At 55.2% G+C, this 15,566-nt stretch overlaps 1 protein-coding gene across 1 annotated transcript in view; it reads left to right on the forward strand.

Moving 5' to 3' along the window:
• Positions 1-2,735: 2,735 nt before the first annotated feature.
• The window catches only part of OBSCN (obscurin, cytoskeletal calmodulin and titin-interacting RhoGEF), a gene marked incomplete at both ends in the record, with an annotated part of 178,879 nt that continues 166,048 nt past the window's right edge, over positions 2,736-15,566 (forward strand). The window contains 6 exons of the mRNA XM_079915848.1: positions 2,736-3,720; positions 4,876-5,145; positions 5,394-5,654; positions 6,389-6,697; positions 7,167-7,433; positions 7,880-8,164. Coding sequence (XP_079771974.1) covers positions 2,736-3,720; positions 4,876-5,145; positions 5,394-5,654; positions 6,389-6,697; positions 7,167-7,433; positions 7,880-8,164 — 2,377 coding nt within the window. The remainder of the gene's footprint in view (positions 3,721-4,875; positions 5,146-5,393; positions 5,655-6,388; positions 6,698-7,166; positions 7,434-7,879; positions 8,165-15,566) is intronic.

The following is a 15,566-nucleotide window of genomic DNA, read 5'->3' on the forward strand; positions in this document are numbered from 1 at the left end:
GCTCTGAGGCTGTGAGCCACTTCCCACTCTGGACTCATCTGGAAAATGGCCCAAGACCCACAAGGACCCCGAGTTCTGGAAAAGCAAGGGTGGAGGGGCTGTGGGTGTGGCATGGGTCAGCCACAAGGCTCCCTGGCAGGCTTGCAAGGGGGGAGGGTCTTGGCCTCAGAGTGAAGATCCTGCCAGTGCCAAGCTGGGGCCTCCAAGGGGCTAAGGAGCCCGAGTGGGGTCCACAGGGAACTGCCTTCCCAGGTGGGCATCTGTGAGAGGAAGAGGCTTCCTTGAGAAGCTGGGGTTGAGGTCCTGGCCCAGTGTCTCCTCCTGAAACTCCTGTCCTTCCCTTGTGGCTGCAGCTCCAGTAGCCCCAGCCCCCAACATGGCAGGGGGAGGAGGGGGACACTGCAGGTGACCCTATGCCCAGAGGGGCCTTGGGTGGTCACTGCCCCACACTCAGCTTGGATGAAGGCAGCTCCAGAGTCCTGGGGCATACCTTGGGGTGCCTTGTCCCTGCTGCCCAGTGGGGATGCCTGCCTGGTATGGGGTGTCAAGGGGTGTCTTGTCTGGGTGAGCCCCCTTAGACCTCCACGGGTCTGCCGCAGTGAGGGTGGGGCATATAGGCCCTAGACAGGGAGCGCATCCCCGGTGGCTTTAGAGGTTCTTGGGGTCTCTGCCCACCCTTCTGCACCTGCTGAGAGCTGGCTCCCCCTGAGCCTGTGCAGAGATGAGACCTCCCTCCCCATCCCTGTCCTCCTGGCCCCCAGAGGCTGCCAGCTGTGGAACTGGCCCCCTGTCCCCTGCATATACTCACTTATGAGCTCAGAACAGTTGTCTCCCACAGCTGCTCTGGGTGTGGCAGGGGGAGGATGCCACGTCCTGCCTTGGGGAACCCACAGAGCAACTGTGTAATTCAGGAGGCGGTGGTGTGCTGGGAAGAGCCCAGAACTCAGGGCCCTGGGGAACTGGTGTCAAAGTAGTCTTTCCACAGAGGGGCGCTGAGGCCCAGGAGGGTGTCCATGGAGGCGGGTGGCCACCTGCCCAGGTCCTTCCCAGGCCAAGAGCCCAGCCAGGCCGTGGGGGAGCTGGGGGCGGGGCAGAGGTGCTGACTGCACAGTGAGTCAGCAGCATGGTCCCAGCTCACCTCCTTGAAGGGGATTAAGGGGATTAGGTCCTAAATCACAGGATGGGGAGCTGGAGGGCCTGGGGACGTTGCCCCATTTGTCCCATGGTGGGCATCCCATGCTGATGGCCCGGCTCTTGGGGTGAAGAGAGTTAAGGCACTTGGGGACAGCCCAGGGCCCCGTGGGGTCCATTTGTGTTGGCTCTCTTTACAGAAGCCCCTGTGTAGGCAAGGCCCAGTTTCACCTCACCCACCTGTGCTGGAGGCCAGCGGTGCCCAACCTGGAGTGGGCAGAGGCCAGAGTCAGCCTGGGGCCTTTGGCATTGATGGCGCCAGCCCCATCCCTGCACGGTGTCCAGTCGGCAGAGCCACAGCCAGTGGAGCCTCAGCTAAGATCTGCAGAGTGACTACGTTACCTGCAGGAACCCCAGTTGGGCCTGGCTAGCCGGCCTGCCCATTCTCAGCCTGGAACTCCTTGCCTCTTTCTGGGGGATTCTCTGATTGTCCTCCACAGACACACCATTGACTGACTGCCCCTGCCCCTCCCCATTCCAATTCCTGGGGGAAGGAAGCAGGCACTCAGGGTGAGGAGGGGTGGGCAGCCCTGTGTGCTGGAGGAGCCCCCACCCCACAAGCTGCAGGATTTCCATTTTTTGCTCATTGATGAGCACACCCCCTCAGGGGTCCAGAGGAGGAGGGGGATCCCAGGAGAGGTGAGATGTGACCCGGCCCAGGACAGCTTCAGGCGGGACAGGCCCTGTGTAGAGGGCTCTCTGTTGTGGAATGCCCAGTGAGGAGGGCTAGGCAGCTGTGCACACAGCCTGCAGTGGAGCCCAAACGCTTGGGTGGGGGAAGTCACCGAGGTGGGAGGATGGGGAACAAAGCAGACATGCCAAACAGATGGCTCGTACGAGAGTCTGCTGGGGTGAAGAACCTGTGACCTCTTGTGTGCCTTAGAGAGAGGGGACAGGCCAGTAGTGGGCACTTACTGTGAGCTTCCACAGCCAGGCCCTGTCAGAGTGCAGAGAGTGGCCTCTCTGTGACTGGGGGAGACTAGGTAGGTTGGAGTTTCAGACTCTAGGAAGCAACAGTGTGTGGGGAGGGGACAGGACACCTACTGGCAGGTGGAGTGGCCCAGGTGGGACAGGGAAGGAAGGTCTTTGTGATGAGGTACAGCGTGGCACATGCCGCACAGGGAGGAGGGCAAGCTTGGTGCTGGTGTGGTGTTTTGGGACAGGTGCTCAGCTGGACCTTGAGTTGGGGCAGCAGGCCTGGCGCTGGGACGAGAGGGAGGAGACACTCCTGCCAATGAAAAAGAGCCCATTTGGTGGTGGTGGGGGGTGGGTCCAGAAAGAGGCAAATCGACACTTCTGGACCACCATACCATCTGGTGATGCTACCTGCAGGGGTGGGGTGTGTCAGGGGAGACGGCACCCGGATGGGGAAGAGGGGCCATGTGGAGGGCTTTACCCTGGATTAAGCTGGATTTTCCAGGACAGGTGAAGTGGCCACGTGGGGAAAAGGCGAGGGGCTCTAAGCACAGCAGAGTCTCATCCCCACTCTGTCCTTCCCCCTCACACCACTCGCAGGTTCCCTCACCTCCCCCGCCCCCACCACCATGGATCACTCCTCGTTCAGTGGTGCACCTCGCTTCCTAACCCGGCCCAAGGCCTTCGTGGTGTCGGTGGGCAAAGACGCCACGCTGAGCTGCCAGATCGTGGGCAACCCCACGCCGCAGGTCAGCTGGGAGAAGGACCTGCAGCAGGTGGAGGCGGGCACTCGCTTCCGCCTGGCCCAGGACGGCGACCTGTACCGCCTCACCATCTTGGACCTGGCGCTGGGTGATAGCGGGCAGTATGTATGCCGTGCGCGCAACGCCATCGGCGAAGCCTTCGCGGCGGTCGGCTTGCAGGTGGACGCTGAGGCAGCGTGCGCCGAGCAGGCACCCCACTTTCTGCTGCGGCCCACATCCATCCGCGTGCGCGAGGGAGCCGAGGCCACCTTCCGCTGCCGCGTGCGCGGTTCGCCGCCGATGTCTGTGAGCTGGGCCAAGGATGGGCGGCGCCTGGGCGCGCTGGACGCTCCCCGAGTGCGCGTGGAGGCGAGCGGCGAGGCGAGCGCGCTGCGCATCCTGGCTGCGCGGCCGCGCGACAGCGGCACTTACACGGTGCACGCGGAGAACCCGCTGGGCGCCGCTAGTGCCGCCGCCGGACTTTCAGTGGACAAGGAAACAGACGCAGACTGCCCACCTGGGGCCTCCACAGCCATGCTCCTGGCGCACCTGCAGCTGCGGCGCGAGGCCATGCGCACCGAGGGCGCCCCGGCCTCGCCACGCAGCGCCTGCACGCGCACCTGCACGGTGACTGAGGGCAAGCACGCGCGCCTCAGCTGCTTCGTGACGGGTGAGCCCAAGCCTGAGATAGTGTGGAAGAAGGATGGGCAGCTGGTGGCCGAGGGCCGGCGACATGTGGTGTATGAGGACGCGCAGGAGAACTTCGTGCTCAAGATCCTCTTCTGCAAGCAGTCAGACTGTGGCCTCTATACTTGCACGGCGTCCAACCTCGTGGGCCAGACCTACAGCTCCGTGCTAGTCGTCGTGCGAGGTGAGCTCCTGGCGCCGGGCACGAGGTCACTGTGCGCAGTGAGCACAGGCAGAGGCTCCTCCCCAGGCCTCCTGTCTTTTCCTTCCAGCGTTGGCTGCTGCTGCCATCTCCCCACCCTGTGCCTGTCTGGTAGAGGAATCCGTGGTTGGAGGTCTTGTCAGCTCTCGCTGTTCTGTTCCATTGTCTGTGTGAGAGTAACACGAGTATACAACAAAGTGCTTTGTCACTAACACCCCCTCCCTCTGGGAGATGGTCAGGGTGCCCAGTGGCTGAGCCTGCTCTCTCCAGGCTGAGGGTGACCTGGCTCTCCACCCCTCCTACAGGATGCTAAGGGGGTCTCCCTGGCAGAGCTGGAAGGAGGGCAGGAGCAAGGACAAACCTTGCGCTGTCGGAGGCCTCAGGCTGGGGCTGCACCAGGGTGCAGCTTGAAGGTGGTTCTGGGTCAGTGTGCAGGCTCATGTCCAGGTCTGGGGGCTCCCCCAGGGCACCGGGGCAGCTGTTATCAACACCATCAGAATTCGCTGGAGGGCTGTTTACTCTTGTTTCCTAAGACCAGCCTCTTGAAGTGGTTGGAGTCCCACCTGCACTTTTTACCAGCTGTAGGGTCTCCAGCAGGGCGCTTCAACCTTTGTGTGTGTGCCTCAGTTTCCTCGTTTTTCACACGGAAGTGCGCTCCTGGAGTTGAGCGATTCCGCAGGCCAGTACTTGTCCAGTGGCCTCACTGCTGTGTGAACCCAACCCATCCTGCCTGTCCAGGACCAGCCTAGGGGCCTGCTCAGTGGGGCTGCTTGCTGTGGCTTCACCTGCCTCATTTCTCCTTTTCTCTTCCAGACTTCTCCTTATATTTTGGGCGGGGGGCTCTTTCCTTTAAGTTCTCTTCCCTCTCCTCTGTCCTCCCTCCTTTTCTATACCCCTACCTCCCTCTGTCCCCTCCTTACAGCTCCTCTGCCCTCCCACCCACCACCCTCTGCCCCCAAAGCCCCTCCAACCCCTGTCCTGGCTCCCTGCCTCCACCCCAGCCTTACACGTCCCTTTACCCTGCCCCCCTCCTTCCGCTCACCCTCCTCCTCGCCCCCTGACCGCCCCCTCCGTCACCCCTCCTGCCTGCCCCTCTTCCCTCTCCGCGCCCCACTCACCTGAGCTCTTTTTCCGCAGAGCCCAAGGTGCCCTTCAGAAAGCGGCTGCAGGACCTGGAGGTGCCAGAGAAAGCGTCGGCCACGTTCCAGTGTGAGGTGCCGCAGCCGCCCATGGAGACTGCGTGGTATAAGGAGGAGACGCGGCTGTGGGCCGGTGCCAAGTACCTCATTGAGGAGGCAGGCGCTGAGCGCCGGCTGACCGTGCTCAACGTCACCTCCGATGACGATGCTGTGTACATCTGCGAGACGGCAGAGGGCAGTCGCACGGTGGCCGAGCTGGCGGTGCAAGGTGGGCGGGCAGGGGGCCCAGGGACTGGGCAGGGTCCGGGTCTCACAGGAGCTGGGCAAGCGGCGTAGGTAGTGGGCGGGTGAGGTGGGCAGGACCCTGGCACGAGGGGTGCGTCAGGGAGGGGTGGGGTGGGCACTCGGGGGACAGGGGCGGGAAGGAGGTAGGGGTGGGACAGGCCTACAGGGGTCTCTCTGACCAGTTGCAGCCCTTCCCCCTCCCCTTCCCCACTGCTCCTCTGCCCACCCCAGGCAACCTCCTTCGAAAGCTTCCGAGGAAGACAGCTGGGCGAGTGGGAGACACGGCCGTGTTCTGTGTGGAGCTGGCCAAGCCAGAGGGCCCCATCCACTGGCTGTGGAACCAGAAGGAGGTGGTGGCCGGGGGCCGAGTGGCCATTACTGCCGAAGGCACGTGCCACACGCTGACCGTCTCCCAGTGCAGCCTGGATGATGCCGGTGAGGTGGCCTTTGTGGCTGGGGGCTGCCGGACATCCACCCAGTTCTGCGTGTCAGGTAAGGGCCTAGGGAGTACCTGTCACACAGAGGGTACACTGCCCACAGTCCACCGGGCCCTGCTCTGAGTTGTCGCCTGTTGCGGGGAGCGCCGTGCGGGGCAGGGAAGGCCTAGGTTGGAGCTCTGGTTCTCTGGGGCTCATGGTTTGTTTGACACCCTCCTCCACTGTGGTCACACTAGGCATCTGCAAAGTAGGAGTCCTGGTGGCCCCCCCACCCTGTGAACCAGATTAGAAAGTGCAGGTTGTTCTAGAAGCACGGCGTGTAGGGGGTGACATCGCGGGTGTGTCCTCTTTCTGTGGCCTTTGGTGTTGAGATTGGCTCCCCCAGGGTCAGCCCTTTGCTGGGGATAGGGACCCTGCACGTGGGTCTCAGCACCCTTGGAAGGGTCATTGTGCCTTGCCTCAACCATCATCCAGCCCAAGATCCCCATGGAGTCAAGGCTGAGGACTGGAAAGACTTCCTTTCCAGGCCACGTGGACAGCTCAGGGTGGCCCCTGAAGCCCGGGCACTCTTTCCACTGCAAATGGCCACACCTGAGACTGGGGTTATGGGCTCACAGCGTCCTCTTGGGCTGGCAGTCCCCTTGGGCTGAGGCCATTTCAGACCACCAGGGCAGTGCCCCTGGGGAGGGCTGGGAATTCTGTGACAACCCCTTTATCCTCCTGTGACCCTGGAGCCAGGGCCTGGGGAGGGGGCTCCCAGCTGTTGACATGGGCCCGTGCTCTGCTCAGCCCCCAGAAGGCCGCTCCTGCGTGCTCCTGAGGCCCCTGTGGTGAAGGCCAGGACAGAGAGCTCCGTGACCCTTGGCTGGTCGCCACCACCCCATGGGGACCGCCCTGTTGCTATCGATGGCTACCTGGTGGAGAAGAAGCGAGTGGGCACCTACCCCTGGAGCCGGTGCCATGAAGACGAGTGGGTGGCAGTGCCTGAGCTGACTGTGGCTGGCGTGGCCGAGGAGGGGGAATTCCAGTTCAGGGTGTCAGCTGTGAACAGCTTTGGCCACAGCCCCTACCTCGAGTTCCCGGGAACTGTACACCTGGGTAAGTGTGGAAGGTTCTGTTCTCCCCGGCACCGTGGTAACAACCTGTGGGGCCATCTGCCCCTGAATCACCCAGACCCAGAGTGTGGCCCAGCCTTGGAGAGGCCAGAGTGACTCATGGGTCCTCTTTACGGTAGTGGGGTGGGCCCAGGGTCCTGATGCTGTTGAAGACTTTTTTGTGGGAAGGCCAGGGGACCCAAAGACAGGACTCAAGCCCCACAGGAACCTATCTGTATCCACCAGCCCCCGGGCACTGGGCTACCCAGCTGCCCTGCCACACTGGGTTTGTGGGATCTGAAGGGGATCTTGGGTGGCTGTAACTTGTCCTCACTCCACCCTGTATCTGACTTTTGCTCGTGGTCTCCATGCTCTTGTCCAGTGGACTTCCCAGAGCAGGGGTTATTTGGGCCCAGGCATTGGAGGAGAGGAGGGCAGGGGCCCAGCTCCTTCCTGAAGTCCCCATCCCACAGCCCCGCAGCTGGCTGTGAAAACACCTCTGAAGGCGGTAGAGGCAGTGGAAGGCGGCGAGGTGACCTTCTCTGTGGACCTCACTGTGGCCTCAGCGGGGGAGTGGTTCCTGGATGGGCAGGCCCTGAAGGCCAGCAGCGCGTATGTGATACACCGTGACGGCACCCGGCACACCCTCACCATTCGCTTGGTGCCTGTCAGCCTGCACGGGGCCGAGCTCAAGTTCGTGGCCAATGGTATCGAGAGCAGCATCCGCATGGAGGTCCGAGGTAGGGGGACCCCATCCCCTGACCCTGGGGCCCCTCTGAGCCCCGTTTCCTCCAGGAGTGGGGGCAGGATGGGGTCCCTGGGGTCTCAGGGCTCGGAAGATCTGTCGTTGCTCCTGGGGCAGGCGGGCTGCCGGATGAAGTGGGGCCAGGTGGTGGGGTGTGCAAGGTCACCGGGTGTGAGTGGAAGAGGGGCTAAAGTGTCCCCGATGGCGCCAAGCTTCAATTCTCTGTCTGTATGCCCCCCTTCCCTTCCCCTTCTCCCCTCCTCCCTCTTTGTTGATTCCTTCTATGCCACTTCTTGTCCTGTCTCCGCCTTTCTTGCCTCTCTGACTCCCTTCCACCATATCTGGCTCTTCCCCCTCTGTTCACTCTGCCTCGTTCCACTCCCCCCTGTCCACTTCCCCCTTCACCCACACCCCCTTTTTCCGCCTGTCTGTGACTTCCAGCAGCCCTGGGGCTGACGACCAAGGGTCCGGCAGCAGCAGTGGCAGCACGGGAGGTGCTGGCCCGGCTGCACGAGGAGGCCCAGCTCCTGGCCGAGTTATCGGACCAGGCTGCAGCTGTGACGTGGCTCAAGGACGGACACGCACTGTCTCCAGGCCCCAAGTATGAGGTGCAGGCGTCAGCCGGGCAGCGGGCACTGCTAGTGCGGGACGTGAAGCGAGAAGACGCAGGCCTGTATGAGTGTGTCAGCCACGGGGACCGCATCACCTACCAACTATTGGTGCAAGGTGACACCAGTGTGTGTGTGTTCATGTCCTCCCTGGGCCGCCGCCGTGGCCAGGGCCACGCATTCTGTCCCCCAGCTCTGGATGGGCTCTGGGGGACCTGGGTAGCAGGAGCCACTGTTCTCTGTCCCCGTGGGGACGGTGGGGGATCAGGGGCTCTGCCAACCCCCTGAGGAGGGTGGGGAGTCAGATAGGCTCAGGTGACCCTGTGGGGAGGGCAGGGGTGTGTGTGGGGTGCTCAGCCCATGCTATGGAGACAGTGGGGGGGTGGGATGGAGTCAGGTGACCATGTGGGGAGGGCAGGAGTCTGGGCAGCTCTGCTGACCTTGTGAGGAGGGTAGGGGGTTGGGCAGGCTCAGGTGACCCCTGAGGGTAGGGTGGGGAACCAGGGACCCTGCCAACCCGGTTGGGAGGGTAGGGGTCAGGGACTCTGCTCAGTAGGGGAGGAGCTTCCTATGAGTGGGTGGCACTTGGGTGGTTGAAAGTCAGCAGCTGAAGCTGGCCCTGTCTCTGAAGGGGCCTAGGTTGGGGCGAGGGCCAGTGTCTCCCATGATCCTGAAGCCCTGAGCCCCTTCCTCTGCTAGCTGCCTGGGCACGTGTGTGGTTAGGGCTCTGTCGGCCCCCTGACCTGCCCATGGGCCCTTGTAGGCCTCACATCCTGTTTTGCACAAGGACACGGCTGGTGGCTGTGTAGATGCCATGGCCGGGGGCTCAGCCCACTTTGAATACCAAACTTCAGAGGCCCACATGTGTGTACACTGGTACAAGGATGGGGTGGAGCTTGGTCACTCCTGCCGGTACTTCTCACAGGAGGACATGGGCACTGGCTGGTGGCTACCTCAGTCACCGTGCAGGATGAGGGCACCTACTTGTGCCAAATGGGCGAGGACTCTGTGGACTTCCGGTCGCGTGTCTGTGGTTAGTGCACTGCCTCCCAGGCTTGGTGTGTGGGGAGCAGGTCTGGCTGCATCCAGCTGTGCGGCACTTGCAAGGCCAAGCTGTCTCTCCCTTCATTTCTTCTGAGAATACTTGGGGGTAGGGGCAGTTACTTCTGAATTTGGGTGAAGAAACGACCCATGAAACTAATATATATAGGTGAAGAATGCAGGCCTGGAAAATAAAAGATAAGAAGGAAATTTAAAGCCCTTGTCCTCTTTTTAAAGGTGAGGAAATGAGGCAGAGCAGACCTAGAAAGTGCTGGAAGTGTCCTTGGAAGGTTAGATTTGGATCTTGGTGAATCTGAGGCCCTGGCTCTTTCTAGAAGCCATTGAGGTCTCTTGGCAGATTCTCCAAGTCCAGTTCTGCCCCATCTTAGCCCTCAGAAGGGTCTCTGCCATGCCGCCCACGCCTCCTTCCATCTGAGCACAGGCACTGGGGCTGGGCTGCCCATCATGGAGCTCTGAGGCTGCTTCCCATCACAGCCAGGAGGGGTTGGGGCACCTGGACCAACTGTGCCCATGGAGGGTTCCATGTGCAGCACCTCATCACAAAGGATCCTCATGGGGGTGGGATCCGAGGCTGCCTGGGGTCTAGAGCAAAGCTCTGTCATGGCTCCAGGACTTGGGAAACCTCACCTTGGCAGAGCCTCTGCTGTGTATCCCTCCCTGTTGCCAGAGCCCTCGGCGATGTTTGCCAAGGAGCAGCCAGCACTCAGGGAGGTACAGGCCGAGGTGGGGGCCAGTGCCACACTGAGCTGTGAGGTGGCCCAGGCCCAGATGGAGGTGACATGGTACAAGGATGGGAAGAAGCTGAGTGTGAGCTCAAAAGTGTGCATGGAGGCCAAGGGCTGCACCCGGCAGCTGGTGGTGCAGCACGTGGGGAATAGGGACGCTGGGGAGTACAGCTGTGAGGCCAGGGGCAGAAGGTCTCCTTCCGCCTGGGGTGTCACAGGTCAGTTGACCATTTCATAGGAACAGGCCTGGAGGAACCAGGCCTGTTTTCAGTGCGGGTGATGGCAGTGCTCAGCTGACTCATCAGGCCCGTATCAGTTATACAAATAACCCCAGAACTTAGTGGCCCAATGGAACAGTCTGTGGGCAGGAATTCAAGCAGTGCTCAGTGTGGGTGGCTCATCTCTGCTCCACCTGGTGTTGACTGGGACAGGAGGATCCAGTCTGGCCTCATTTGTGTGTCTGATGTCCCAGTCAGGGGGCTGGCTGTGATGACAGGCCTCTCTCTTCTAGTGATGTTGTCTGGGCTCATTCCTGTCTGGGACCATGCTGTTCTCTCCTCTGGGGCTATGCTCTCCTTGTGACATCTCATTCTCAAGGCCTCTTTCTCCATGTGGGTAGCCTGAGCTCCTTCATCTTCTGGCTGGGTTCCCTTTAGGGATTAGGAGATGCTACAGGGTTTGTTAAGATTTGTTTTCACCAGTCCCAGAATATTACATTCTCTGTGTGTTATTGCACAAAGCCAGACATAAGGCCAGCCTAGTTCCAAGGAGTTGGAGAAGTAGACCTCACTGTTGATGAGGAGTCCCCTGGTTAATTGGGGACAATTTCTAACAATCTACCACAAGGACACAGGCTCTATCTGTCTAGATCTTTGCTTTCTTGAGCATAAGATAAAGATCTTTCTAAAGCTTATTGCCTCATGGTCACAAGATGGCTTCCCTAGCTCCAGCCATCATGTTCAAGGTGGGAAGAACATGTAAGGATTGTGTGTGTGTTTGTTTTTTTCCTTTTCACTGCTGTGCAGTAAATTATCACAAACTCAGTGGCTTAAAATAATGCCCATCTGTTAGTTCACAGTTCTATAGATCAGAATTCAAGATGTGGATTCTGGATTCTCTTTTCAGGGTCTCAAGGGCTGGAATCCATATGCCATCTGGCTGAGTTCTCTCAGGGTCCTTTTCCAAGCTCATCCAAGTTGCTGGCAGAATTCATTTCCTTGTGGTTCTGGGTCTAAGGCTATTTCCTGGCTGGCTGGCAGCCAGGGGCTGCTCTTAGGTCCTTTGCCACATGGCCCCTCATGTCCATTCGCTCTTACGCTCCAAATCTCTTTGGCCAGGAAGAACCCCCTCCCTTCTAAGGTCTCACCTGATTAGGTCAGGCCCAACCAGGATAATCTCCTTGTTAATGAACTCATAGTCAACTGATCTGGGACCTACATTCCTTCTGCAGAATCCCTTCACAGCAGCGCCTGGATTAGTGTTTGGTGGAATAGCTTGGAGGAGGTGCATGCATACGGTGGTGCCCGGATCTTGAGGCAGTCCTACCTAGCACAGGGTGTCACCTGCTCTTTCTTCTATTCAGAGAACAGATGCTCTCTGAGGAGCCCACAGCAGATTTTCTATATGCCTCCTAGTACTGTGTGGGTCCGATGGCCATGCCTTGCTCAGACACCTGGGAAAGTGAGTCCTAATCTTCCAGCTTCAGCAGTGGAACATTGAGGGTGGTAGAGGTGGGCATCTGGTGGTGTGGCTGGCCTGGTTCTGCTGAGGGATCTGTCCTGCGGCACTGGCCCATGCCCACATCAGGGTGGCTGTGCCCTGGTTTTGGACACTGACTTCGAGGCAGGCTGTGGAGGGATCAGAGTGAACATGGTCAGACCTCACTCCTGCCTCTTAAGAGACAGGTGACCTTAGGCAAGTCGTCAGTGTTGTGTCCCCCTGAAGTCTGTCTGGAAACTCAGAATGTGGCCTTAACTGGAAATGGGGTCTCTGCAGACAACATCAAGGAAAGGATCACAAGATGAGATGACCCTGGATTAGGGTGGGCCCTGACTCCAATGACAGATGTCCTTTGAGAGAAAGAAGAGGGATATTCGCGATACAGATACACAGGGACATGGCCAATGACAATGGAGGCAGAGATTGGGGTGATGCAGTCACAAACCCCGGGATGCCTGGAACCACCAGATTATAGCCATCCTGGTGGATGTGAGGTAGTATCTTATTGTGGTTTTGATTTGTATTTCCCTGATGACTAATGATGTTGAGTATATTCTCATATGTATTTGGCCATTTGTGTATCTTCTTTGGAGAAATGTCTATTCAGATCCTTTGCTTGTTTTTTAATTATTTATCTTTTTATTTCTCAGTTGAAAGAGTTCTTCGTATATTCTGGATAGTATAGCCTTATCAGATACATGATTTGCAAATAGTTTCTTCCATTCACTTTCTTAATTGTGCCCTTTGATGCACAAAAGTTTTAAAATTGTGATGAAATCTAGTTTATCTTCTTTGGTTGCTTGTGTGTTAGATGTCACATCTAAGAAATCGTTGCCCAATCCAAGGTCAAATAGATTGACACCTATGTTTTCTTCTAAGAGTTTTCCAGTTTTAGCCCTTGTATTTAGGTCTTTGATCCATTTTGTGACAATTTTTGTGTATGGTGTGAGTTAGGGGTCCAACTTCATCCTTTCCATTGGATATCCAGTTGTCCCAGCACCATTTGTTGAAAAGAATTTTTCCCCATCGAATTTTTTTGGCATCCTTGTTGGAAGTCAATTAACCATTAATTAAATATTTACTTCTGGACTCTCAATTTTATTCCATTGATATATATGTCTACCACAGTCTTGATTATTGTAGCTTTGTGGTATGTTTTGAAATTGGGAATGTGAATTCTTTAACTTTTTTTTCAACATTGATTTGTCTATTTGAGGTCCCTTGCATTTCCACATGAATTTTAGGATCATCTTTTTAAGTTTTGCAAAAAAGGCAGCTGGTATTTTGATTGGGATTGCATCAAAATGTGTAGGTCAATTTGGGGTATATTGCCATCTTTTTATTTTATTTTAAAAATTTATTTATTTATTTTTGGCTGCATTGGGTTTTTGTTGCTGCACGTGGGCTTTCTCTAGTTGTGGCGAACAGGGGCTACCCTTCGTTGGGGTGCGCAGGCTTCTCATTGCAGTGGCTTCTCTTGTTGCAGAGCACAGGCTGTAGGCATGCAGGCTTCAGTAGTTGTGGTGCTGAAGTGGGATCTTCTCGGACCAGGGATTGAACCCATGTCCCCTGCACTGGCAGGCAGATTCTTAACCACTGCACCACCAGGGATGTACCCAAATGACTGGTATCAGATTTCTTTTTTTTTTTTTTTTTCAGTACGCGGGCCTCTCACTGTTGTGGCCCCTCCCTCCCGTTGCGGAGCACAGGCTCCGGACGCGCAGGCTCAGCGGCCATGGCTCACGGGCCCAGCCACTCCGAGGCATGTGGGATCCTCCCAGACCGGGGCACGAACCCACGTCCCCTGCATCAGCAGGCGGACTCTCAACCACTGCACCACCAGGGAAGCCCCAGATTTCTTTTTTAATTTTATTTTTTTGGCTGCACTATGTGGCATGTGGGATCTTAGTTCCCTGACCAGGGATCACACCTGTGCCCCCTGTGGTGGAAACGCAGAGTCTTAACCACTGGACCACCAGGGAAGTCCTCTTTGCCATCTTAACAGTGTTAGTCTCCTAATCCACAATATGAGATGACTTTCTATTTATTTTGGTCTTTTAAATTTCTTTCAATTATGTTTTATAGTTTTTAGTGTGCAGGAATTGTGCTTATTTTGTTAAGTTTGTTGCTAAGTATTTTATTCTTTTTGATGCTACTGTAAATGGAATTTTGTTAATTTCATTTTTAAATTGTTCATTACTAATGTATGGAAATAGAATTGATTTTTGTATATTGGTCTAGTATCCTGCAGCTCCTCCGAATTCATTTATTCACTCTATTCATGACTCTTTTTGAATTTTGGTTTTCTCAGGGTATATGCCCAGTAGTGGGATTGCTGGGTCATATGGTAGTTCTATTTGTAGTTTTTTAAGGAACCTCCATACTGTTCTCCATAGTGGCTGAACCAATTCACATTCCCACCAGCAGTGCAAGAGGGTTCCCTTTTCTCCACACCCTCTCCAGCATTTATTGTTTCTAGATTTTTTGATGATGGCCATTCTGACCACTGTGAGATGAATTCTCATCGTAGTTTTGATTTGCATTTCTCTAATGATTAATGATGTTGAGCATTCTTTCATGTGTTTGTTGGCAGTCTGTATATCTTCTTTGGATAAATGTCTATTTAGGTCTTCTGCCCATTTTTGGCTTGGGTTGTTTGTTTTTTTGTTATTGAGCTGCATGAGCTGCTTGTAAATTTTGGAGATTAATCGTTTGTTGGTTGCTTCATTTGCAAATATTTTCTCCCATTCTGAGGGTTGTCTTTTGGTCTTGTTTATGGTTTGCTTTGCTGTGCAAAAGCTTTGAAGTTTCATTAGGTCCCATTTGTTTATTTTTGTTTTTATTTCCATTACTCTAGGAGGTGGGTCAGAAAGGATCTTGCTGTGATTTATGTCATAGAGTGTTCTGCCTATGTTTTCCTCTAAGAGTTTGATAGTTTCTGGCCTTACATTTAGGTCTTTAATCCATTTTGAGCTTATTTTTTGTATGGTGTTAGGGAGTGATCTAATCTCATACTTTTACGTGTACCTGTCCAGTTTTCCCAGCACCACTTATTGAAGAGGCTGTCCTTTCTCCACTGTACATTCCTGCCACCTTTATCAAAGATAAGGTGTCCATATGTGCGTGGGTTTATCTCTGGGCTTTCTATCCTGTTCCATTGATCTATATTTCTCTTTTTGTGCCAATACCATACTGTCTTGATTACTGTAGCTTTGTAGTATAGTCTGAAGTCAGGGAGCCTGATTCCTCCAGCTCCTTTTTTCATTCTCAAGATTGCTTTGGCTATTTGGGGTTTTTTGTGTTTCCATACAAATTGTGAAATTTTTTGTTCTAGTTCTGTGAAAAATGCCAGTGGTAGTTTGAAGGGATTGCATTGAATCTATAGATTGCTTTGGATAGTAGAGTCATTTTCACAATGTTGATTCTTCCAGTCCAGGAACATGGTCTATCTCTCCATCTATTTGTATCATCTTTAATTTCTTTCATCAGTGTCTTATAATTTTCTGCATACAGGTCTTTTGTCTCCTTAGGTAGGTTTATTCCTAGGTATTTTATTCTTTTTGTTGCAATGGTAAATGCGAGTGTTTTCTTGATTTCACGTTCAGATTTTTCATCATTAGTATATAGGAATGCCAGAGATTTCTGTGCATTAATTTTGTATCCTGCCACTTTACCAAATTCATTGATTAGCTCTAGTAGTTTTCTGGTAGCATCTTTAGGATTCTCTATGTATAGGATCATGTCATCTGCAAACAGTGACAGCTTTACTTCTTCTTTTCCGATTTGGATTCCTTTTATCTCCTTTTCTTCTTTGATTGCTGTGGCTAAAACTTCCAAAACTATGTTGAATAAGAGTGGTGAGAGTGGGCAACCTTGTCTTGTTCCTGATCTTAGTGGAAATGCTTTCAGTTTTTCACCATTGAGGATGATGTTTGCTGTGGGCTTGTCATATATGGCCTTTATTATGTTGAGGAAAGTTCCCTCTATGCCTACTTTCTGCAGGGTTTTTATCAT

Source organism: Stenella coeruleoalba (genome assembly GCF_951394435.1).
Source record: "Stenella coeruleoalba genome assembly, chromosome: 3".
NCBI lineage: Eukaryota > Metazoa > Chordata > Mammalia > Artiodactyla > Delphinidae > Stenella > Stenella coeruleoalba.